The sequence below is a fragment of the Elgaria multicarinata genome, chromosome 19 (assembly GCF_023053635.1).
Source record: "Elgaria multicarinata webbii isolate HBS135686 ecotype San Diego chromosome 19, rElgMul1.1.pri, whole genome shotgun sequence".
NCBI classification, from domain to species: domain Eukaryota; kingdom Metazoa; phylum Chordata; class Lepidosauria; order Squamata; family Anguidae; genus Elgaria; species Elgaria multicarinata.
This window is the reverse complement of record NC_086189.1, coordinates 12001889-12025621: the sequence shown is the minus strand read 5'-3', so window position 1 is coordinate 12025621 and position 23733 is coordinate 12001889. Positions and strand designations below refer to the sequence as shown.

At 47.3% G+C, this 23733-nt stretch overlaps 2 protein-coding genes across 3 annotated transcripts in view; both read left to right on the top strand.

The window, feature by feature from the left end:
- Positions 1 to 11574, top strand: part of STXBP1 (syntaxin binding protein 1) — a 62435-nt gene extending 50861 nt beyond the window's left edge. Inside the window, exons 16-19 of one of the 2 annotated variants that reach the window (XM_063144781.1) lie at positions 608 to 709; positions 2813 to 2898; positions 4079 to 4233; positions 11036 to 11574. In XM_063144781.1, the coding sequence (XP_063000851.1) occupies positions 608 to 709; positions 2813 to 2898; positions 4079 to 4233; positions 11036 to 11118 (426 nt within the window). In that variant the 3' untranslated portion in view covers positions 11119 to 11574. Of the gene's footprint in view, positions 1 to 607; positions 710 to 2812; positions 2899 to 4078; positions 4234 to 7980; positions 8187 to 11035 lie in introns of those variants that run through there. The other variant, XM_063144780.1, reaches the window with a different exon arrangement.
- Positions 1 to 23733, top strand: part of NIBAN2 (niban apoptosis regulator 2) — a 413466-nt gene that overhangs the window by 176135 nt on the left and 213598 nt on the right. The window lies entirely within an intron of this gene.

The window sequence follows — 23733 nt, the reverse complement described above, 5'->3', positions numbered from 1 at the left end:
AATAATAATAATAATATTTATTTCTTACCTGCCTCTCCCTCTGGATCTAAGCGGGGAACAACATTAGATACAAATACCATTAAATACATAAAACTAATTAAAACATATACAACTAATACAATATTAAAATAACAGTCAAATATCTTAAAATTCAACTGTGTAGGCCTGCCGGAAGAGATCAGTCTTTATAGCCTTCTTGAATTTGGAAAAACTATTAAGTTGACGAATCTCTTCCGGCAGGCCGTTCCACAGTCTGGGAGCGGCAGAAGAGAAGGTCCTCTGGGTAATACCTGTCAGCCTAGTTTTGGCTGACTGTAGTAAATTTTTCCCAGAGGACCTGAGCGTGCAGGGCGGATTGTACGGGAGAAGGCGATCCTGCAGGTAACCTGGTCCCAAACCATGTAGGACTTTAAAGGTAATAGCCAACACTTTATACTTCGCCGGAAACTAATTGGCAGCCAGTGGCGTGATTTTAGAGTTGGTGTTATATGGTCACCCCTAGGTGTACCGGTGACCAACATGGCTGCCATATTTTGAACTAGTTGAAGTTTCCTCATTTGGGGTTCAGCCTAGCCACCCCTCCGTGTTTTCTCTCCCTTCTGCTCAGTCCACCTTACGCCGCAGAAGCAAGCCAGAACGGAAGGAGCGTATCAGCGAGCAGACCTACCAGCTCTCCCGATGGACCCCAGTGGTCAAGGACATCATGGAGGTGAGGTTCTGGAGCTGGGGGAAAGGGCATATTTTCCTGAGAACATACGTGCGTAAGAGATCGATTGCCTTGTTGGATCAGATCACAGCTCTGTCAAAGCGAGCGTGGGCGAACTTCACAGAACCACAGAATAGTAGAGTCGGAAGAGGCCTCTGAGACGATCGAGTCCAACCCCCTGCTCAATGCAGGAATCCACCTCAAAGCATCCCTGACAGAGGGCTGTCCAGATGCCTCTTGAAGGCCTCTAGTGTGGGAGAGCCCACCACATCCCTAGGTCATAGGTTCCATTGTCGTACTGCTCTAACAGTCAGGACGTTTTTCCTGATGTCCAACCGGAATCGGGCTTCCTGTCACTTGAGCCCGTTATTCCGTGTCCTGCACTTTGGGATGATCGAGAAGAGATTCTGGCCCTCCTCTCTGTGACAACCTTTCAAGTATTTGTCTCCCTTCAGTCTTCTCTTCTCAGGGCTATACATGCCCAGTTCCCTGTGTGTAACTCGGTGGGCGCTGGCCCGGTTGCTGCCCACTTGCTTCGGGTGAGTGCTCAGCAGCTGCCTGACCTCACTGCCGAAATCGCGCACCACTCTAGCATGGGGCTGCACTCGCGTCAAATGCACCCGTCTTGGTCCAGGGCGGGGCAGACTTGGGGGGCGTCCATCGGACTCCCAGACTCAATCAGGTTCAATTTTTGTGAACCGCCCAGAGAGCTTCGGCTATTGGGCGGTATAAAAATGTAATAAATAAATAAATAAATAAAATCAGCCACTTGTGACATTCCTAATTCTGGCTTCATCTGTGGCCATCCAACCTACTGCTATGACCTTCACAAGCAGAGACATGAGGGAGGTGGCCACTTCCTGTTTGTCCCCAGGGTTCAGAGGTCGTCGTCTGAGGCTCTGCTCTGGGTGCCCCCTCTTTCTAAGGTTCAGGGGTGTGTGGCACCCCCATTTATTAAATTCCCCTTCTGGAAGCATGCGTCTGGTGTTGGAACGTGCGAAGTCTCTCTCTCTCTCTCTCTCTCTCTCTCTCTCTCTCTCTCTCTATATATATATATGCAAGCTTTTGATATATGGTAACTTCTTTGTTTTATCACCACTCTGTTTTGTTTTGTTATACTGGTGGTAGTTTTTATTTTTTAAATGCTACTTGGTTTTCGTTTTTGATGTAAGCTGCCTTAAGGTTGTTGTTTTTTTAAAGTCCAAAGTTGGTTTATAAACTTACAGGCAAATACAGAATAAAGAACAATTTGCAGCCACCAAATATGGAAAACTCTACGTTGTTGGGTTTTTAGCCATTGTGACCGAATTTTTGATCGAGCGAAATTCGCTCTCCGCATTTTGTTAATTCGGTCCTGTTTAAATGCAGAAAAAAAACCCCTTGGGTTCTGAACACCCTGGTGGGTAACCAAGTTGAAATTGGTTAAATGGCCCAGGCTTAACGACATTATTGTTTGCAGTGGGACCAGAGAGATGCTGGTGCAGGAACTAAAATGCCGGAGCCAGGCTGCAAATTTTGAACAGCCAGTGAAGAAGAGCAAATAGCAGCATTCCATATTCCCTGCTATGCTGCAGCTATAGGCGCATTAAAAAAGAGCATTCTAAGCCCATCCATGATGATGCGGGCCTCATTTTAACGTACATCTGACACACCCAAAGTGCCATCTCTGGAAGCCCTCCGTTAGGGTAACCCTATGGAAAGGAGGGCCGGGCTCCTGTATCTTCAACAATTGCGTTAAAAAGGGAATTTCAGCAGGTGTCCTTTGTATGCCTGGTGAAATCCCCTCTTCATCACAACAGTTAAAGCTGCGAGAACCCTGCCCTCTTTTCTATCTGGTCAAGAGGGCCGGGCTCCTGCAGTTTTAACTGTTGTGATGAAGAGGGAATTCCACCAGGCTCTCTATATATACAAATGATACCTGCTGCAATTCCCCTTTCTACGCAACTGTTAAAGATACAGGAGCCTGGTCCTCGTTTCCATAGGGTCACCCTAACTCAATGAGCAGACTGCTGGTGAGGCTCTGAGTTGAAGCTCCTTGGAGCAAGCCTGCTGGGGTGCATGCAGAACTTCTCCAGAAGTGCCGTTCGTTTGCTCTTCTCTTTCCAGGATGCCCTTGAGGATAAACTGGACACCAAGCACTACCCTTACATCTCCACCCGATCCTCGGCCTCCTTCAGCACTACGGCTGTCAGGTAGGAGGACGCTGTCTCACCTCGTTCCTCGGGCAGCACTAGCCATAAGGCACACCTTGGGCTGCTCCTTCCTCCTAAGTTAGTACACACACCCCCGAGTTGTGGTTCTTTTGCACGAAAGCCCAGCTTAAGGCAACTAAACTATTAAAGGAATCGCAGCTGGTGACACTGCAGCGCACTCCACTGTGGTTCAGTTAACCCTAGCGTACTCGGAATGAAACCATATGCGCTGGGTCTGTAGGAGGGATGCATGATTGCCGAGGGGTGTGTGTGCGTGTGTGTCTTTAAAGGCTACTGAAGAGGGAAAGCTGGTGCTTTTTTCATCTGGATCAAGCAGATGACTAGCAGAATATTTCTGTGTTCAGGCGAGTAGGAAGCCATTTTCATGGCACCCTGCACACCCACAGACGGAGCCATGAACTGGGATTTTGGTCTTGCTTCTGCCAAGATTGGGTGGCCTTAGGCAAGCCGCTCTCTCTCAGCCTCAGTTTCCCACCTCTGCCCTACTTTACTGGGTTGTTGTATGGATAACAATACAGGCAAGCACCAACTTTGTATTTCCTTTCGGCGCCTCCTGAAAACGTCGTCATTCCAGGAAACCTTTCCTTAAATGACCAGCCACAGTTCACTGTACATTTGGCTTCTTTTAACATCTATTTTAAAGTTTTCTATTCTGTTTTTATTTTATTTTATTGTACACTGCTCCGAAATTTTCAATGGGGAGCGGTACATAAATATTGTAAATAAAATAAAATAAATAAATAAAATAATAGCACAGCCTTCCCAACCTGGTGCCTTCCAGATATTTTGGACCAACTCCCATCAACACCAACCAGCATGGCCAATGATGAGGAATCCTGGGAGTTGCCCAAACTATCTAGAAGGCACCAGGTTGGGGAAGGTTGTCTATTGGGGAGGTGGACCATGCTGGCTGGGGCTTATAGGAGTTGTAGTCCCAACACATCTGCAGGTTCCCAGCGCTGATGTATATCCAGTGGTTTATATGGGAAGTCTTATTTATTTAACCCGTAAACATGAAATCGCATTAAAATAATGTTTTGATTGCATGCTGTTACGTAGCTTAGGGCAAAACTATAATACAAATTTATATAAAGAATAGAAGAAGCGTTTTTGTTCATTAGCGTGACTCGAACTTTTCTTCTTCCTTCCCTGAATCCAGTGCCCGCTACGGCCATTGGCACAAGAACAAGGCGCCCGGGGAGTACAGGAGTGGCCCCCGCCTCATCATTTTCATCCTGGGGGGCGTGGGCCTGAATGAGATGCGCTGCGCCTACGAGGTGACGCAAGCCAGTGGGAAGTGGGAGGTGCTAATAGGTGAGTCCGTTGTGGGCGGAGCCTGACGTTGCCCCGCCTCACTTTCGCTGGCTCCATCTGGCACGTCTCTGTTCCCATCTTCCTCCTCGCCGCGCTTCCCCGTCACCACCTGCTCCTCCCTGTGGCAAAATCTACCCCCCACCCCAGTGAGTAGGGTGACCCTATGGAAAGGAGGACCGGGCTCCTGTATCTTTAAAGTTGTATAGAAAAGGGAATTTCAGCAGGTGTCGTTTGAATGCATGTCGCACCTGGTGAAATTTTGTCTTCATCATAACAGTTAAAGCTGCAGGAGCCCTGCCCTCTTGACCAGATACAAAAGAGAGGGGGGCACCTGCAGCTTTAACTATTGCGATGAAGAGGGTCTTTTCACCAGGTGCTGTATGCATACAAATGACACCTGCTGAAATTCCCTTTTCTCTACAACTGTTAAAGATACAGGAGCCCTGTCCTCTTTTTCATATGGTCACCCTACCGGTGAGTCTTCTGGAAAGTTCTGGAGTCGCAAAAAGGTAATAAAAAGGGAGCACCCTTGTTTCGGCTCCTCGTGAGTAGGGCCTTGCTGCAACTGGGCCTGCTCAAATTGCATGTGAAGTACTCACCTTTGCTGCACCTTTCCGTCGCCCCAGGGTCTGAGGCGGTAGACACAGTCTGGCTTCTCAGTGGAGCATCCTTTGAACTAGACACCCCATAATCCCTGGCAGGATGATACTGCTATTCTTGTCAACTTCTGACTGGGAGAAGGCCCTATCATCATCTCCTGGACCCAGCCATCTTCTGGTACCCTTGACATCTGTGGATAGAGTGTTCAGTTGGATGTCATGCAGCAGAACCGGTGATTACACCCCCAGTTCCTACTCCTGTGTGTATAGTATGCATATAGGTCAGGGAACCATCTTTCTGCCCTTTAGAACATGAAAGAAGCAATAGGCAACAAATCAGCATCTTAGAATGGTAGAGTTGGAAGGGGCCTATAAAGCTATCGAGTCCAACCCCCTGCACAATGCAGGAATCCACCTTAAAGCATCCCTGACCAATGGTTGTCCAGCTGCCTCTTGAAGGCCTCTAGTGTGGGAGAGACCACCACCTCCCTAGGTCCTTGGTTCCATTGTCGTCCTCCTCTAATGGTCAGGAAGTTTTTCTTGGTAATGTGACTTTAGCTTTGCTCTCATTGATCGAGTCAACCTATTCATGAGAGTGAAAGGAGGCTCACATGACTGAACACCCACATGCACACGCTTATCCCTGCTGGTAGAAAACTTGCATCTTGGGTGTGTGTGGATAGCCTTGAACTGACTCTGACCTGCTAGTTTTCTGCACGCAGGACCATTTTCTGCATTTTATTCAGTCATGTTGAGTCCTCAGCGCTGAGCTGAATAGCCACCCTTCCCTTTCACGAGAACATAGCCCTTCCGCAAAAGTGTGCGTGTGATATTTGGCGATTTTCGGCGGTGGTGGGCAGTCAGACTTCTTTTGAGGTCTTCCCTCCGATAAAAGTGAGGTGGCCAAGGGCTTGCTTTCTTTTCCTGAAGGAAAAAAAATGCCTCGTGGTCACTAAAAGCATTGTCTCAATCGCTTCGGGAAGGAGACCAGCAGCATTTGTAGCTGCCTTAACAATGTCCCTTGGCAACGGCGGCACATAAAAGTTCCCAACACCCGGAAAGATCTTAGAATTTTCCTCCCACCCTGGAGATTGCAATCCTCCCCAAAACCTCAGGCTAATCGCACCAATCAGATGCAGGCCTGTAGTGGCTTATGGGACCTGGAGTAGCCCTGTAACCCGCAGTTTACCTCAATCCCAATCCTATCTCACCTCCTCTTCTGCTCACTGTATTTTTCCGCTGCTTGATCTCAACTCTCTTTCTCGCTCCGCTTCACACCTCATATATCCGGTCAGCCATGTTGCATCTCTCTCCTCCCTCTGCGTGCGTCTGTGTGTATGTGGCGGGTAACTTTTTAAAATGTAGCTTCTGATGTTTTAACGACGGCATTTTTCCGCCCTGCGATCTGCGCTACCTGCATGGATGGTTTTTTTTTTTTAAATGTTCGTCAAGGCACCATCTTGCATTCTTTCTGGGCGGGAGAGCAAACCGCCTCCGGGCCTCCTGCGACGTTGAACCAGGCCGATTTCTTTATGCATTCACGACGGCGTTTCTGTGCCGGCTTTTGGGCCTCGTGAGGGACTTAAAACAAAATGGAATTAAAATCGAAGCACAGCTATCGATGAAGCACAATAACAATCTCAAAAACCCGAAGCCAAACACCTCGGTAATTGGAGCCAGCCATCAAAAACTCATCCAGGCGGAAGATATGGGTGGACAAAAGAGGCTGTCAGAAAAGGACATTCTCTCTCCTTTTAAGACAGGGGAGTCTAACTTCAAACCCAGCCCGCCTGTGGTCTCAACGCAGTCCTCTGGTGTTTCCACGTGACCTTTCTTCCAACCTCTGATTTTTAGACGTTCCTGGCTTTTGCACAGATTTTTCCTCCTCTCCTAAAGTTTATTAGTTATGACTTATTTAAAACATTTCTTGGCCGCTTTTCAGGGCAGAAAGCCCTCACAAGGCGGCTTACAGCAATAAAACGCATAAAAACAGTTTAAAACATGAAAAGCAATAAAAGCATATGCAGTAAACTAGCAGTCGAAAACAATAAAAGCTCATAATAAAGCCATCAAGAACAGCAATTGCAATTGCAGCAAAACTGTACTCATGATGAGAAGGCCTTCTTAAAAGCCTGCAAGGATGGTGCATGGCGGGCCTCCAGTGGGAGTTTTTTCCACAGGTGTGGGGGCCATTCCTGAGAAGGCCCTCTCCGGTATGGACATCCACCTAATTTCTCTCATTCGTGGGCAGGTGAGAAAGGTCTCCCTTTCTGATCTCACAGTGCTGGCAGGCTGATATGGGTGAAGGTGGCCCATCAAATAATTTGGTCCCAAACCGTTTAGGGCTTTAAAGGGCAAAATCAGCACTTTGAATTGGGCTTGGAATGGCAGAGCCACCATCCAGTGTCTCTCCCCACCCCCAATTGCCAGCATTTTTTTTTTAAAAAAAAATCTACGACGCAAGGGGAAATTAGGTGACAAACATTATGTCTAGAATCATAGAACAGTAGAGTTGGAAGGAGCCTACAAGGCCATCGAGTCCAACCCCCTGCTCAATGCAGGAATCCGCCTTTAAGCATACCTGACAGATGGCTGTCCAGCTGCCTCTTGAATGCTTCTAGTGTGGGAGAGCCCACAACCTCCCTAGGTAACTGGTTCCATTGTCGTACTGCTCTAACAGTCAGGAAGTTTTTCCTGATGTCCAGGCGGAATCTGGCTTCCTGTCACTTGAGCACGTTATTCCGTGTCCTGCACTCTGGGATGTTCGAGAAGAGATCCTGGTCTAGTTTGTTCCTAAATCCCAAATGGATCCCTGCTGCAAGCACACTTCACGGAGGCCTGGCGGTGATTGCCAAAACCCAGCCCTGTCTATTGCATTTCCCTGCATGCCGTGACAATACTTTCCCGATTTGTCCGTCCGTCTGTCCGTCGTGGGTCTGTTTCGCTCTGTCTCTCGGTGTGTGTCTGTCTCTCTCCTTGGCTTCTTCACACATCCTCACTGGCTTTTTGTACCGATAACCTCTGATGATATGAAATACGTAAAGGACCTTTAAATCTTTTTGTTTTTTGTTTTTTTGGGGGCATATTCCTTCTGACTGTATTTTTTTTTTCTGTGCAAGGAGTCAGTCCACACTCTGTTCTCTCACAGGTTCTACTCACATTCTTACTCCCAACAAATTTCTCATGGATCTGAGGCACCCCGACTTCAGAGATTCCACTAGGGTATCTTTTGAGGAGCAGGCTCCAACAATGGAATGAGAGCCAAAGAAAGCAAACAAAAAGTAAAAGCAGCTTACTACAGAAAAGAAACTCTTCCCCTTCAGAAGGGCTTCTTTGATTCTTACATCACCTCTCTCTTTCTCTGTCTCCCTTTTCTCTCTCTGTCTCCCCTTTTCTCTCTCTGCCTCCCTTTTCTCTCTCTGCCTTCCCTTTTCTCTCTCTGACTCCCCTTTTCTCTCTCTGCCTCCCCTTTTCTCTCTCTGCCTGCCTCCCCTTTTCTCTCTCTGCCTGCCTCCCCTTTTCTCTCTCTGCCTGCCTCCCCTTTTCTCTCTCTGACTGCCTCCCCTTTTCTCTCTCTGACTGCCTCCCCTTGTCTCTCTCTCTCTGCCTCCCCTTGTCTCTCTCTGACTGCCTCCCCTTGTCTCTCTCTGACTGCCTCCCCTTGTCTCTCTCTGACTGCCTCCCCTTTTCTCTCTGACTGCCTCCCCTTGTCTCTCTCTGACTGCCTCCCCTTGTCTCTCTCTCTCTGCCTCCCCTTGTCTCTCTCTGACTGCCTCCCCTTGTCTCTCTCTGACTGCCTCCCCTTGTCTCTCTCTGACTGCCTCCCCTTGTCTCTCTCTGACTGCCTCCCCTTTTCTCTCTCTGACTGCCTCCCCTTTTCCCTCTCTGCCTCCCCTTTTCCCTCTCTGCCTCCCCTTTTCCCTCTCTGCCTGCCTCCCCTTTTCCCTCTCTGCCTGCCTCCCCTTTTCCCTCTCTGCCTGCCTCCCCTTTTCTCTCTCTGCCTCCCCTTTTGTCTCTCTCATTTTTTCCTTTTCCGTTTTTGGGTTCTTTGGATGAGAAAATGCTTGCGTTTTTTTTTTTTAAACTACAATTTTGAAAATGTGCCCAACACTGCTTCCATCAAAACCTATCCCATGAATCTCTTTTAGCCAGAATTTGCCGAGCCTTCACACCAACAGCGACCGGTTTCTGAATTACTGTCTTCTTTAACCCAGAAATAAGACAGAGGAGAAAACTCCCCTAGCAAAATGCCAGCTCACACATTTACCTTGGGAGGCTTCTGTTTGACGCTACAGTTCTAAACCGCTTTGAAATTGGCTTTAAATGTCAACCGTTCCCCCCCCCCTCCAAAACCCTGAGGGATGTTGTACAGGTGTAGAACTGTAGCTTCATACAGGTGTTGAGAATTATTTGGGGTTTTCTTTTACCACGGTGGTTGCATGGTCTCCCAGGAGTGACTCAGCCTCTTGCTTAGCTTATTTATTTTATTTTATTTATTGCATTTTTATCCCGCCGAATCGCCAAAGCTCTCTGGACGGTTTACAAAAATTAAAAGCATAATATAAAATATCAAAGCATAGTATAAAATTCAATATAAAAACACGGCCAGGATCAAATCTAGCAGCAGTGCAAAAATTAATACCGATTTAAAACGGCAAGTTAAAATTAAGTTGCTGGACTGTTAAAATGCTGAGACAATAAGAAGGTCTTCACCTGGCGTCTAAAAGAGTATAGTGTAGTGGCCAGGCGAACCTCTCTAGGGAGCTCATTCCACAGCTGGGGTGCCACAGTAGAGAAGGCCCTGCTCCTGGTAGCCACCTGTCCCACTTCCTTTGGCAGGGGCTCACGGAGAAGGACCCCTAAGGGTGACCTTAGGGTTTGGGCAACTTTGATTCACCTGCCAAGAGGTTGCCTGGGTGGGAGGCAAGGCCCCCAGGAGATGATCTTAGGGTGCAGGCAGGTACATATGGGAGGAGGCATCTCTTCAGCTAGCCTGGCCCCAAGCCGTTTGGGGTTTTAAATGTTAATACTAGTTCTTTGAATTGGGCTTGGACCGCTTTTAGTTTCGTTCCTCCTCGATGGTCCTCTGCTGACTGGCCAGGGGAGTTCTCCATACGGCTGCCACCGGGTGCCCCAGAAGGAAATTGTCATTGCCTCATCACCCCTCATCCAAATTATCCTGGTGGGATCCTTGGTTTTTTTTTTTTAATCCTTCCTGTCTTCCAGCGATGCAGATTTTGTCCAGGTGTATCGAAAAGTCTGGCTTCCGGCAATACATCTTCTTCTTGTCCAGTCCCTTTCACCCTCTTCTCCATCTCTCAGAACAATGCACATTTTCAAGTACACTTAATACTATTTTAATTTGGCTCTCCCCTCCTTCCCTAGGTGGGAGGGGAAGGGGCGGTCCTTCCTCCAAAGGCCCGCCCCTCACCACTGCATGCGCGGGCCTCATGATCCACACAACCACTGCTCTCTCTCTCTCTCTCTCTCTCTCTCTTCGCACTCGACGCTGGCGTCCCATGAACCGCAGTGAACTGCACCCCGTTCCCCATGCCTCCATTCCTTCACTGCACTTCTCGGAAAGATCGCTAACGTGATATTTCTCTCTCTCTCTATATATATATATATATTCTTTTCTTTCCTTTGTTTTGGTTTTATAATTTTAACTTCCTTACCGGTTTACGTTCCGCACTAGTCGTAATTGTAGTTCCATAGGCTTACATTTTGCAAGCATTTCTTCCAATTAAAAGACCAATCGGTTCGCTGTCCTGCGACAGGTAAGGGGCCCGAATGTCAAAGATGGATTCCCACCACCACTGCCACCACTTCCACAGTAAAATTTTACACCTGCGTGGAGGGGTCACACGTTAAGGGGCCCACAAAATCCTCCCTCTACCTTAGTGGGGCTGCCCCATGCACAACCCTGTGGGTGTGTGGGTGACCATTTGGGGCCCATTTTTCACCCCACTGTCTTGTAAGACTCTTAAACTTCGAGGACTGTAACGGTTGTGTTGGGTGGGGCGAGTGAGGCGCCTGGATGAGTTTGCTCAGCAAATGGGTGGGATAGCCTCCTCCCACGAAGGGATCCGGGGTCCTTTAAGCCCCTGCCCTATAGACTGATAATCTCCCCCTGCTCCGATCTCCTGTTTGGGAGTCTAATAACCCTCTCTTGTCTTCCCCTACTTTCCCCGCCCTCCTTGCAGGCTCCACTCATGTCCTCACCCCACAGAAACTGCTGGACACCCTGAAGAAACTGAATAAAACGGACGAAGAAAGCAGCAGTTAAAAAACAAAAACCCGCCAACCCACACCAATACACCTCCCCCATCCCTTTCTCTTTCTCCCCCTCTCCCCCCCACCCCCCAACCACCACCAAAAAAGCAGCGATGTGACTTCTGTGTCTCCCGTCGTTCCAGCTCTGCAGTCTCTGCTGCCGAATTCCTTGGCCGTAGATCCATTTCTGCTCTCGTGTTTTTGGCGGTGTTTCCCTTTCAGTTCCCTCTCCTTCCCCTCCCGTCTCTTTCACCCTCCTCCATTTGAAGCAAAGGTAAATAAGACAGGAAAATAATAATAATATGCATTGTGTCTAAAGGGGAAAAAAAAGAATAATATATTCTATAATATAGATATTATCTCCGTATGTATCTGACGAAATAAACCGCCGAAACCAAACTTCCATTTCCGAAGTACCCATTGCTTTGTCCTTGGCGATTATGCGATGATGCTGGTTATTTTTAAAATAATGTGGGGTTTTTTTCCATTTTGTTTTGTGTTTTCTTCCTCTGCCTGGATGGACGAATGCTCGTGACTTTATATTTATGGCTATGTGATCTTGTACCTAACCTCAGATGCAAACTGTGAATGTTCTCTCCTTCGCGTTGGAATTTGCTTGCGTTTTGGAAATCCTGTAATTTCTCCCTCTTTCCCTCCCTCTGTCCCTCCCTCCCTCCCCGCTCTGGCGCGTCTGCTGTTAGAATTGTCGCCTTGCTTTTGTATTTCTTGAGTTTATCAGTGTGTAGGTGGTTGGCTTCCGGAAGGAGTTCTCCCTGGGTTTTCCTTTGGTTGCTTCCCGCCGTCTCTTTCGGGGGGAATATGTGAAATGCAGCTGTGTTTGCAATTCCACATCCCTGGACTAGCCTTCCTTCAGTCTTGCACCACTCGCATCCCAACTGCAAAGGAACCATTACTGCTCTCCTTTGTATCACCAGCATTTACGGTGATCACTTACGGTTTTCAGTTGGCCTGAGGAAGTTAGCAAGCGAGCGTCCTTGGATTCTTAGCGTAGCACTTCAGTGCAAAACACACACACAACAGGAAAGGATTGCTTTGTTTCTGAATCCTGTCATTGATTGAGAGTTTTAGCCCACCCTTCCTCCAAGTAGCACGTGGTGATTTGATGCGCTCAACAACCCTGTGAAGGTGGTTAGGCTGAGAGATTTATTTATTTTTATTTATTGCATTTATATCCCGCCTTTTTTCCTCCAAGGAACCCAAGGTGGCGGTCATAAACCTCCTCCTCCTCTCCATTTTATCCTCACAACAACAACCCTGCGAGGTGGGTTGGACTGAGAGTCTGTGACTGGCTCAAAGTCACCCAGTGGGCTTCCATGGCTGAGTGGGGACTAGAACCCGGATCTCCCAACTCTCAGTCCAACACTTTAGCCACTACGCCACACTGGCTGAGAGATAGTGATTAACCCAAGGTGGATTTGAATCCAGGTCTAAAGTCCAGTTTTCTAAGCATTGCATCATTACTTTGACCCTGTTTAGACGACACGCGAAGCATTTTGAGCTAAACATTATGGCTTAGTGTGTCTGTGAACCACAACTTGGTGTGCCATGACCACATGGCTACATAGAATCCTAGAATAGTAGAGTTGGAAGGGGCCTATGAGGCCATCGAGTCCAACCCCCAGCTCAATGCAGGAATCCACCCTAAAGCATCCCTGACAGATGGCTGTCCAGCTGCCTCTTGAAGGCCTCTAGTGTGAGAGAGCCCAAGACTTCCCTAGATCATTGGTTCCATTGTGTTCTGATGTAGATCAGAGCCCCAGAATAACTTGATGTAGACATTGACCCAACCCTTTGACTTCTCACAGTTGTAAACAGGATCTCACCTTTGTAACACTCCAATTCTCATGTTAAGGACTGCTTTCTCAGCCCCCTCGATTACCTGGCCTGGTAGAATCATAGAACAGTAGAGTTGGAAGGGGCCCACAAGGCCATCGAGTCCAACCTCCTGCTCAGTGCAGGAATCCGCCTTAAAGCATCCCTGATGGATGCTTGTCCAGCAGCTTAAACCACAGTTTAAGCACGCTTGCTAGCACCCATTTGCTACAAAAGGGTTAGCGGCCTAACCATGGTTTAGCGTGTCATCAGAACAGGCCCTTTCTCTCTGACTCCATGTTCTGGAGAGTGGCAGGGGTGGAGGGGTTGTCAGTTGGGCAGGGTCCATGAGGGTCAACTTGGCAGGGTGTGTAAAGGCTCCAAGCTTTTCCGTCCTGTGACAATGTTGGCAACAAATAGTTAAAGTGTAGCCTCATGACAGACTAGTCCAGATTTAAGAGCCAGTCCCCTTTTCCTCTGTTAAATCCTGGGAACTTTAGTTTGGGGAACACCGGCCCCTTTAGTAGGGTTTCCTAACCTGGTCCCCTACAGATGTGTTGGACTGCAGCTTACATCATCCCTACCCAGCATGATGAGAGTTGTAGTTCAACACATCGGGGGAAGACTAGGCTGCCCCGTTGCAGATTTCCTCTGAAATGTTGATTCTTGGCTTGTTTGGAAGTGGCTCCTTTGCACCTAATATAAAATCGTATACTTTGTAGCTTGTTTCTAGCTTTACTCTCTCGCTCCTTCAGGTCCTGCAGGCAAGTGGCAGTGCTTACACACACACACACGGTCTGAAGAGACGCAAGAGCTAGGGTTTATGGATGCACACACAGGCATGGCAGAAACCGTCTACCTGGGGGAATCATAGAATTGCAGAGTTGGAAGGGGCCTACAAGGCCATCGAGTCCAACCCCCTGCTCAAGGCAGGAATCCACCCTAAAGCATCCCTCACAGATGGTTGTCCAGCTGCCTCTTGAATGCCTCTAGCGTGGGAGAGCCCACCACCTCCCTAGGTAACTGGTTCTATTGTCGTACTGCTCTAACAGTCAGGAAGTTTTTCCTGATGTCCAGCTGGAATCTGGCTTCCTTTAACTTGAGCCTGTTATTCCGTGTCCTGCACTCTGGGAGGATCGAGAAGAGATCCTGGCCCTCCTCTGTGTGACAACCTTTTAAGTATTTGAAGAGTGCTCTCATGCCTCCCCTCAATCTTCTCTTCTCCAGGCTAAACAGGCCCAGTTCTTTCAGTCTCTCTTCATAGGGCTTTGTTTCCAGACCCCTGATCATCCTGGATGCGTTACAGTAGACCATGTTGCAAGGTGTGTGTGTGTGTGTGTGTGTTTGCAGGTAGCCTGACTGTACAGAAGCAACCGGTTTTTTTGCGCTTGTTCCACGACATCGCTTGATAGAGGGATCGTGGCGCACAGGCGGACTCACCTCTGTTCAACCGTTTCGACCGTTTTCCGTGCTACATCGCAAATGTGTCCAACCGATTTGACAAAGAGGAATAGATGTGTGTGTGTGTGTGTGTGTGTGTTTAAGTATTAGAAAAACTCTCTCTCTATAACTCTGTTATGAGTTATAGATAACTCTGTTAGGAGTTATATGTGACATATAGAAAGATAACCGTTTAATATATAGGGAGTTTCTTTCTCAGCCAGAAACAGAATAAGACACTTGTGCCAGAAGGGTTTTGTTAAAAAGGAGTATTGTTCATCAAAAGAAATGATAGCTGATATATTGACAAAACCCTTACCTAGGGAAAGTTTTGAAAAACGGCGTAATAAAATGAATTTAGTAGAACCAGATGATGCCCTAACGAGAAGGGGTGTTTGAAATATTGCGCTATGCATAAACTGATTCAAGTTAGACCAACGTTCTAACAGTTAGCGTGTTAAGGGCAGAGATGTTTCTGTCTCAAACCACCCCTGTAGTCTGTCTTCAACCTCAGCTGTCTCCTTGGCTTTGCTGAGTAGAGAAATCGGCTGTGTTTATCTGGCACGTCCGAGTCCCTGAAGTGGGCATTTAAGGATACCAACCGGATTCCAGAAATCAGCAGCGGCCCACCCTTCTTTGCCTCTTCAGGAGGAGCAGCTTGCAGGGACAATCCAATTGAAAATAGGCGTTTGCTGTCCATGATGGACAGTTTAGTGACTGCCCTCTTTCCTGCATTGCTGTGAAAGGGTGCTTTAGAGATTGCATTATGTTGAATTTGTGGAAGGCGGCAAGCGGTGCTTTTTCGGCCTCCCGTTTCACTGAATTGAAGGATTTGTGGGTGGCGTCATTGTGGCAACCTTGAAAGGCAACGAAAACTGTCAGGAAAGGGGAACAGGTTTCAGTAGAGTAATGAAGGATCCTTGCCTCAAATAGCAAGAGGTGGGGAAAGAAAAAATGACCGAGATGCTTGCAGGGAAGCAATACACTTGTCCTGGAGGTGTAAGTTTTGCCAGGAATCTTTGATGCCTTTATTATTATTTTCACCCAAACAAGGTCGTCTTCTATTAGAGCCAATGCAAACCTCTAGTTTGGTGCTGATCCATCACACACCATTTAGCCGGGTCGGATCCAGATTTAGTCATGCTTAGAACAGGGCCCTTGAAATCAGTGGAGACTCAAGACTAACATATTTCCCATTGATTTGAACGTCTTAAATGTGGGTCCAACCCAGCCCGCCTTAAACCAGCGGGTTTAAAATGCGCTTAAAGGCACGCTCAGCTCTGGATTGGATTGTGGCCAACGCCTCCCTTTCTGTCTTGTCAGGATGGGGGAAATGAAATAAAATGGAAGAGAGCTTTTTTTTAATTTTATTTTTAGGTCTTGGTATCCAATGAAGCTAGGCAGATAGATATAGGAGGGTGGGTGGGAAAAGAAATGAAAAGGTACTAAAAGCTGAGCAACACTCCTGTCAAAGTGAAAACACTTCTACATCCCATTACATTCAAAAGGGAAAGTTTTACGTGTGAGGCTTAAACAGCCTGCTCGAAGTGTGGGATTTAAAAATGTAGAGGTCAAAGATGTACTTTGACTGGGTGATCTCATTCTCTGCCCCCACTTCACCCAAATGCGAACAACGTAATTTCTTTTGATCGCTTCCTTTTCTTCTAATTTTTTTTGCCGTTGTTGTCCAGTAGTGAAATATTTCTGGCTGTGGCAGGCGCCTAAAACCCTTCCCTTTGCTAATCACCTTCTTCAACCCCTCCCTCTTCCCGCTGCAGACAGGATGTATATGAATTAAATAATTGTGTCTCGTGATCTCATTGCAAGCTTGGAGTAAAGTGGTGAACTCGGTCCTTTTTCACATTGCTTGCATTTTCCTCCCCACAATGGCTGCGTTAGCTTACTGTGATTTTATTTTTTATTTCATTTTCGCTGCTGCTGTTGTTCAGGGAAACATTTTTGTGTGTGTTCTCCTCCTGTCTTTGGTTGTTCCTCACCCACTTCTATTCTCATCTATCCCAGGGCATTGCCTTCTCTTCCTAGAACAAACTTCTCCAAATTGGTGCACCCCAGATATATTGGGGTACTCTTATAATCCCATAGGATGATGGGAAATGTAGTCCAACACATGGAGGGGCCACCAGGTTGGGGAAAGCTGTCCTGGAATATCTCAGTGAAGAGAAGAAAAACTTTCCTTATTTACTACTGTTCTTGTTGTCCATTTACCTGTATTCCCTTGCCTGTAATATTATATATTCTTAGGGCAAAGGCTGTGTTCATTTTGCACTGGTAACTGTTTCGTCAGCCACCTCACCCCACCCATTTCGCCCCCCTTTTTTTAAAATTTAGCATTGCAACTGCTTCAAGGGTCTCCTTTTTTTAATTTAGACATGTTGTTTTTTGTTGTTTTTATCAGTTATTTATATTAAAACGATACTTTATCGAAAAGGAGGAAAAATTTCCAAAAGTTCTGTTGTGGAAGTCGTTTTAATTCTCAAACCTTCAATGTTTGGAACTGTTGAAGCACAAATGTGTCATCTCTGTATAGCTGTTCTTCTGTACTTTAAAAGCACTTGGAGTCAATAAAGATTTGCTGTCCTGTCCAATGAAGTAGACGAGGATTGACTGACGCTGGCAGGTTGCGAGAAATTTAACGGAACACTCCCAGAGTTCAGAGTGTTTTCCATCCAGCCTTATTGGATATGTTGGGTGCCTAACTCACAGGGTTAACTCTAGTTATTCTTGGACTAGGACTCGTGGTTCTTAAAAACGTGGATCTTCGGTTACTGGTTGAATCCACAGATGTACAAGTCACCTTTTTCTCATCCCTTTGTAAAGTTTACAAAAGGTTCCCATTCAGTTATAAATCTGAAAGTCGAATTTTCTCTCATAATTGCCGTGAGTTTTCGCCATCTCCGCTAGCTCAAACATCTTCAGTAGCCATTCCTTTGTTGTGGGAACCATTTTGCCCTTCCATCCTTGGGCATATAGTAATCTTGCTGCTGTCGTCATATATAAAAATATGGTCCCATGGTTCTTTTTCATCTTTTCTTCCATAAATCCCAAAAGAAAGTAGGGCGAAGTTAAAGGTGACTATTTCTTGTTACGTAAATCGCAGCATCAGACCCATGGGTTGGGGGGAGCATGGCCATGCCCACTGCATCGTCCCGCCTGTGGAGGGCTTGGTAGGGTGTGGTGGGGTGGGTGTCATTTCACCCCTACCATCCCTGCTGTAGAACTAAGGATTTTCTACACTTCTAAACGTGGCTTGTGAAACAGCAAGCAAGGCCTGCGGCAAAGTGTCACGGTTGTTGATCCTCTTGTGCAGCCAGCCGTGCCCGTTTGAGGTTATTCCAATCCGCACGTCCGCCCAATTTTCTATATTCGCCTCTGCCATCCCGCTCTAAGCTGTCACTCGCAGCCTTTGCCTACTGAGCGGGCTTATTCATTGGGCTTATTTCGGGGTTCTCCCCTCCTTTCGTGGTTTTCAGCGGAGGCTGCATGTCAGGTGAGTGTGAATCTGCTCTAGGTTTCAACCACCTTTAGAGCCCTGACGGAAAGTTGGAGCAGAATCATAGAATAGTAGTGTTGGAAGGGGCCTATAAGGCCATCGAGTCCAACCCCCTGCTCAATGCAGGAATCCACCTTAAAGCATCCCTGGCAGATGGCTGTCCAGCTGCCTCTTGAATGCCTCCAGTGTGGGGGAGACCACAACCTCCCTAGGTAACTGGTTCCATTGTCGTACTGCTCTAACAGTCAGGACGTGTTTCCTGATGTCCAACTGGACTCTGGCTTCTTGTAATTTGAGCCCATGATTCCATGTCCTGCACTCTGGGATGGTCGAGAAGAGATCATAGAATAGAAGAGTTGGAAGGGGCTTATAAGGCCATCGAGTCCAACCTCCTACTCAATGGTCTCCCTGACAGATGGCTGTCCAGCTGCCTCTTGAAGGCCTCTAGTGTGGGAGAGCCCACCACCTCCCTAGGTCACTGGTTCCATTGTTGTACTGCTCTAACCATCAAAGTTTTTCCTGAAGTTTTTCACCATCCCCACGGTTTCCGACCCTCCACTTATAGACAGCCATCTGTCTTTGTATATGGAACGCTGAAGACCACCATGGGATGTTCATTGCTTTTGCAGCCTGCTTTTGAGCTTTCGCTATTAGAAACAGAATACTGGGCTTAAATGGGTCTTGCCAACAAGGTTGTACTTATACACTCTCACACACTCTTTGTGTAAAGTTTGTTGGCTTTTGATTTTTTTAAAAACGACGTAAGAGCAAATGTGCACCAAAAATCATTTATTTAGCAAAAACACTGTGATACGATTTCTCCAAACAATGATGCTATTTCAATAAGAAAAAGGGATGCTGAGGATGCTACAACTGTACCCCTTTCACAGTTTGGCTGTCATAGCTCTTCACAAAACACACATATCCCCCCCCCCCCCAAACACACACCCTGGGTCCAAAAATCCATTTGTGGTTGGCTAAAGGCAGCCTTCCCTGAGCTGGGGTCCTCCAGATATGTTGGGACGCCAACTTCAAACATTCCCAGTAGGGGTGTGCACGGACCCCCTTCTCCGCCCCGCGGGCCGATCCGAAAATTTCGGATCGGCCCGCTCTGCTCCACGCCACTCCGCCCATAGTCCGCTCCTCTTTGCCGCGGAGCTCCCCGAATCGGAGCTCAGCAGTGGAGGGGAGTGGCGCCAGGTAAGGCCCCCTCCCTCCTCTCCCTTACCTGCAGAGCCTGGTAAGGGACCAAGGGGGAGGGGGGCCTTACCTGCGTCCATCCGCAGTCCCTCGGCTTCTTCAATTGAGCCCGTGGCTCAACCAGGAAGTCTGGGCCGCAAGTGCGGCCTAGACTTCTTGGTTGAGCCGCGGGCTCAATTGAAGAAGCCGAGGGACCGCGGATGGATGCAGGTAAGGGAGAGGAGGGAGGGGGGGTTACCGGGCCCTGCCGCTGTCGCCGCAAGGGCGACAGCGGCAGGGCCCGGTAAACCCCACTTACCTTTCTTGCGGAGCTCCGGATCGAGGCAAAGGATCCGCCTTCACCTCGATCCTCTTCGCAACGTTCCGCCGGCCCCCCCAATCCTCTTCGCCTCCGCTTTAAGGGGAGGCGAAGCCCCCCGCTCCGCTTCTAATTCGCCGGTCCGATTAGAAGCGGAGCACATCCCTAATTCCCAGCCTGCATGGCCGTTGCACTGTGCAGCCCTAAGCAGGCTGACTCAGAAAGAAGACTCATGTCTTCACCATTAAGGCAAGTGCGTTTCGGATTGCATCTGAAATCCCCCAGCTCTTAAAAACATCTCTTCCCATCAGTGCGCGTCCTCGATGTAAGAAAGGAGACCCTCATGCTTAAAGGTGTATTGAAATTTCAGGCCACCGAATTATCATTGTCATCAATATTGATACACTCGCATTTGAAACCAATCTCAAAGTGGTTTCATTTGTCTTGGGTGAGGGACGACAGCCATAACGTCTACAAGGCGGTGTGTACTCCATGCTATCCTATATTTATATCAATATATCAATATGCCTGAGATAGAGTTTCTCCTGGGCAGAGTAAACAGCACTGGGTGTAGGTGGTATAAGGATTTTTAGTATACGGATGCTTCCTGCATTCACATTTAGGGCTGCAATACTTCATTAATTAAATCTAATAAATTAAAACAACTATTAATTGGTTAAAAAAAGGTGACCCCAATTAATCGGGCCAGTAGACTTATATACACATCGCACACGTGCAGACTTTTTGTTGAAGTACCCACTAACATATAAAAAAGAGGCATTCTCTCTTATCTCGTACAGGCTGGGGGAAAGAATGCCTCTTCTGAAATGCCAGCTATGCGTTATTTTGCCTGCAAAGAAAGTATGTTACTTTTTGGCCCTTCAACAAATTTAAGCTACCGATTCATCACATTTCTTTAATCAGGATGCCGTTCTAATTCACCAGTGTGTCTGTGGGTGTGTATATCTACACACACTCTAAAACACATACATGCACACGCATGCATTGAGAAGGGGGTTGGACTACATGGCCTCTGAGAACCCTTCTAACTCTATGATTTGATGGAAATTAACGTTCTCTATGTCCAGGTACTCCAATTTAAGGCTGCAACCTTATGGTTCTAGGAGCCATAGGATAGAGGGAAGTCCATGGGCCAAGATCTTCAAGCCTTCCCGTTGTAGGTGCAAAAACCTCAGCCGTCCTTGATGGTCTGACAGTGGTTACAACAGAAAGGGTTTGTGCTGGGAAGACATTGGGGGGAAATTTAGATCCCGTACGCCACTCCTGGAACTGACAAACTTATTTTCCCTTCTTCCGGGGCCAATGGAAAGCCAAGGAATACTCCTAAAATGCAATGGCTAGAATCCGTAATCTTTGAAATTATATTACGCAAGACAGTGCATTTTATGTTTCGTTCTCAATGTGTGTGAATGAATAATGACGCATTAAACAAAAAGAGGAGACATGAAGAAAAACAGCTGCAAAAGAAGAAAACCACAGGACCTCCACCCAGGGCCTCTTGGCGTGACCCCAGCAGGGTTTGGCATTCCCTCTATTTCAGAGTTTCGCTCTTCCACCCTAGGATTGCCTTCTTCGCTTATTTGTAGGTGGGGTTGAGCCCTTTCGATAACTTAGGATAACTTTCCCCAGATGTTGTCGGCCTCGTCCAGATGTCTTGAACTTCCAAGTTCCAAGCAGCATGGTCAATGGTCAGGAATCCTGGGAGCTGTCGTCGAAAACATCCGGAGCGCGCCAGGTTGGGGAAGGGTGTCTGGTGATGACACAGGTCTTTTTGTAGCCTTTTGGGTTATTTCTTCTGTGAGCAAATGAAGGACGGGGGCACAGGCCAGAGAAAGTCCAACGTTCCTAGATCACACAGAGGCACCAAAGGACGGGCTGGCTGCCAAAATCAGCAATGAATCGTGCTCGACAATGAGCGTGTATTGCACCCTGCTTGCAGTTAGCAATATTGTCACCTCCCAACAACGGAGCAGAGGGCTTGGGAAGAGAATGTCATTATGCCTTTTTAAAAGGCATATTTAAAAGTACCGGTAATAAAATAGAACTCTTGGGTGCCATTGCATGGGGAGATCTCTTCTTTCTCTACTTTGCCCTTGCTGGGTGTTTTGACACTTTTTAAGGCACTCAAGACATCAGTAAAATTGAGCTGATGTCTTTGGGGGTTGATGAATGGATGGTGGTCAATAAGAAAAGCTGGTTCCACTAAAACCCACACAGAACACAGCAGTCTTTATTTATAATACAGAAGTGGGAAGACTTCAGGCGGGTGGGAACTACTTTCAGTTGTCGTCGTTTTTACTCGAACTCCTGAGATCTACCTACCCCGGCCTAGTGCAAAACACACACACTTTGTATTTAAAGAATTCCAAGCTCAGGAAGGTGTTTTGCGTGCTGGAACAAATTGGGAGTCAGAAATCCTTCCCGATCTACTGCAAATCACTGAGAGCTCTATCTACCAGTAGATTCTACCTTATGCCCGCCTCTGATTTAATAGATAATTTAATGGATAACTGGTCTTCATTGGGGGAATTTGTTCAATAGTCTAAACAAACAGTGGCTGCATTCAGACAACACAATAGTGGGTTAATAGTCAACTCCACGGTTGATTGTCGAGGGGGTACTCTACACACGACATGTGGATTAAGGCCAGCGTCGCATTGACTATTAGTCAACGGTATGTTTGATTAACAAATCCTCTGACCTCTCTCCCCACCTCAGTCCTCCCACTGGTATCCCATCAGCCATTGCAAGTTCTGCCGGCTGGACTAGAGCGGCAGCCACCACTTTGGTTGCTCTTGCCCGGGGACTCTGTAATCAACGAAAATAACCAACTGTGTAAGACGAAATAGTCAACGGTGCCCGACACGCGACACGATAACCAGCAGTTGTTCAAACCATCAACTCTGCACGGCGTTGGTCACTTCGGCCGAATAACCAACCGTGGTGTGAAAAAGTCCCGACAGACAACCCAACAACCCACCATTGATGATGGGTTGATGATGGTGTCATCTGGACCCAGTCAGTGTATCTTCTGAAGAGAGGTGTATTAGGGGCCCTGTCACTCCAAGCAATGTTGGGGGAACAGCATCTCTTATCAAGAGGTGATATACTACGTGAGCTGTCTCAATGTTGATCAAATTGTGCCTTACAATTCCTGATAAATAACTACTGCACCTGCTTGGCCCGGACGGCTGCATTCTGTCTTGGTAAGTGCATATGGGAAGTTGGGACACTCCAAGGTCATAACTGCTTTAGAAGACTTAAAAAGACAAACAAACCCATAACGGGCACAGCTAAAGAAGCGGACTTCTGACAAAATCGGTTCTGCACCCCTTTGAAGACAAAAGGGATGAAACAAATCCCACCCGTCATTTATTTTCCTGAACACGAAACCAAACAGCAATTGGAATCACATGTGTAAAGAATAGAGAAGAAAAAATATCTCTCTCTAAAAATGATTCACCACCTTTGCAAAATTCTCTCTCTCTCTCTCTCTCTCTCACACACACACACACACACAGGACCTGAGGTAGGTGTTGCCAAGTAGGATGGGATGTCAGCTCTTCTGGCCAACTCTCAGCTTCATGGTGACAAAAAACCCAGTCCATTCGGTCCATCCACTATGGCGGTACCTTTGAATAGATTTACAATGAAGAATATTGATTGATCAACAGCAGGGAAGAGGCAGGCCTTGCTGTAGAAGGATTAGGTGTGAGGCAACACTTAATCCTAAAATGGCTTTCCTAGGAGAAGGAGGATGCTAAAGCAGAAATTATTCTACAGTAGGAGAAGTGATGGCTCCCAGCCATCATAGGAGTCTGAAGACGTACCTTCATGTTCCCTGGATTCCTGGCCACATGGCGAAGAAGAGGTAAATACTCTATTCATCCCCTCAGTGCAATGGGAGATGTTTTTGTTTCTTGAGGGATTGTGTACAACCTCCTGCTGGTGAGCGGACAAAGGAGCTTGAAGACTTAAGGCAAAGTAACAGTTGAGGGGTGGAAAGAGCAAAGGTGTCCAAAGAGGACTAGTTGAGGAGACACCCCAAAGATCTAAGGCTTTCATGAGGATTCACAGGACCTTGATCCAAGTTAAGACAGCGATCCCTCCCCAACGTCTGTTTTTCAAAACCAACAGCACCTATTGTTATTTTTTTTCCTTGTTGCATCCCTTCTCTGTGAAAACAACTCAGTTTCATGACTTGTTCCCCAAACTGCCTAGAGGTTCCCCTTCCATCTCTGGGAAGAAGCACAAAGTAAGGGCAGAAGTGGCTTCAAGGAACAGGAAGTGATGTCACTAGTCCAAGGTGGGCGGGAGCAAAAGTG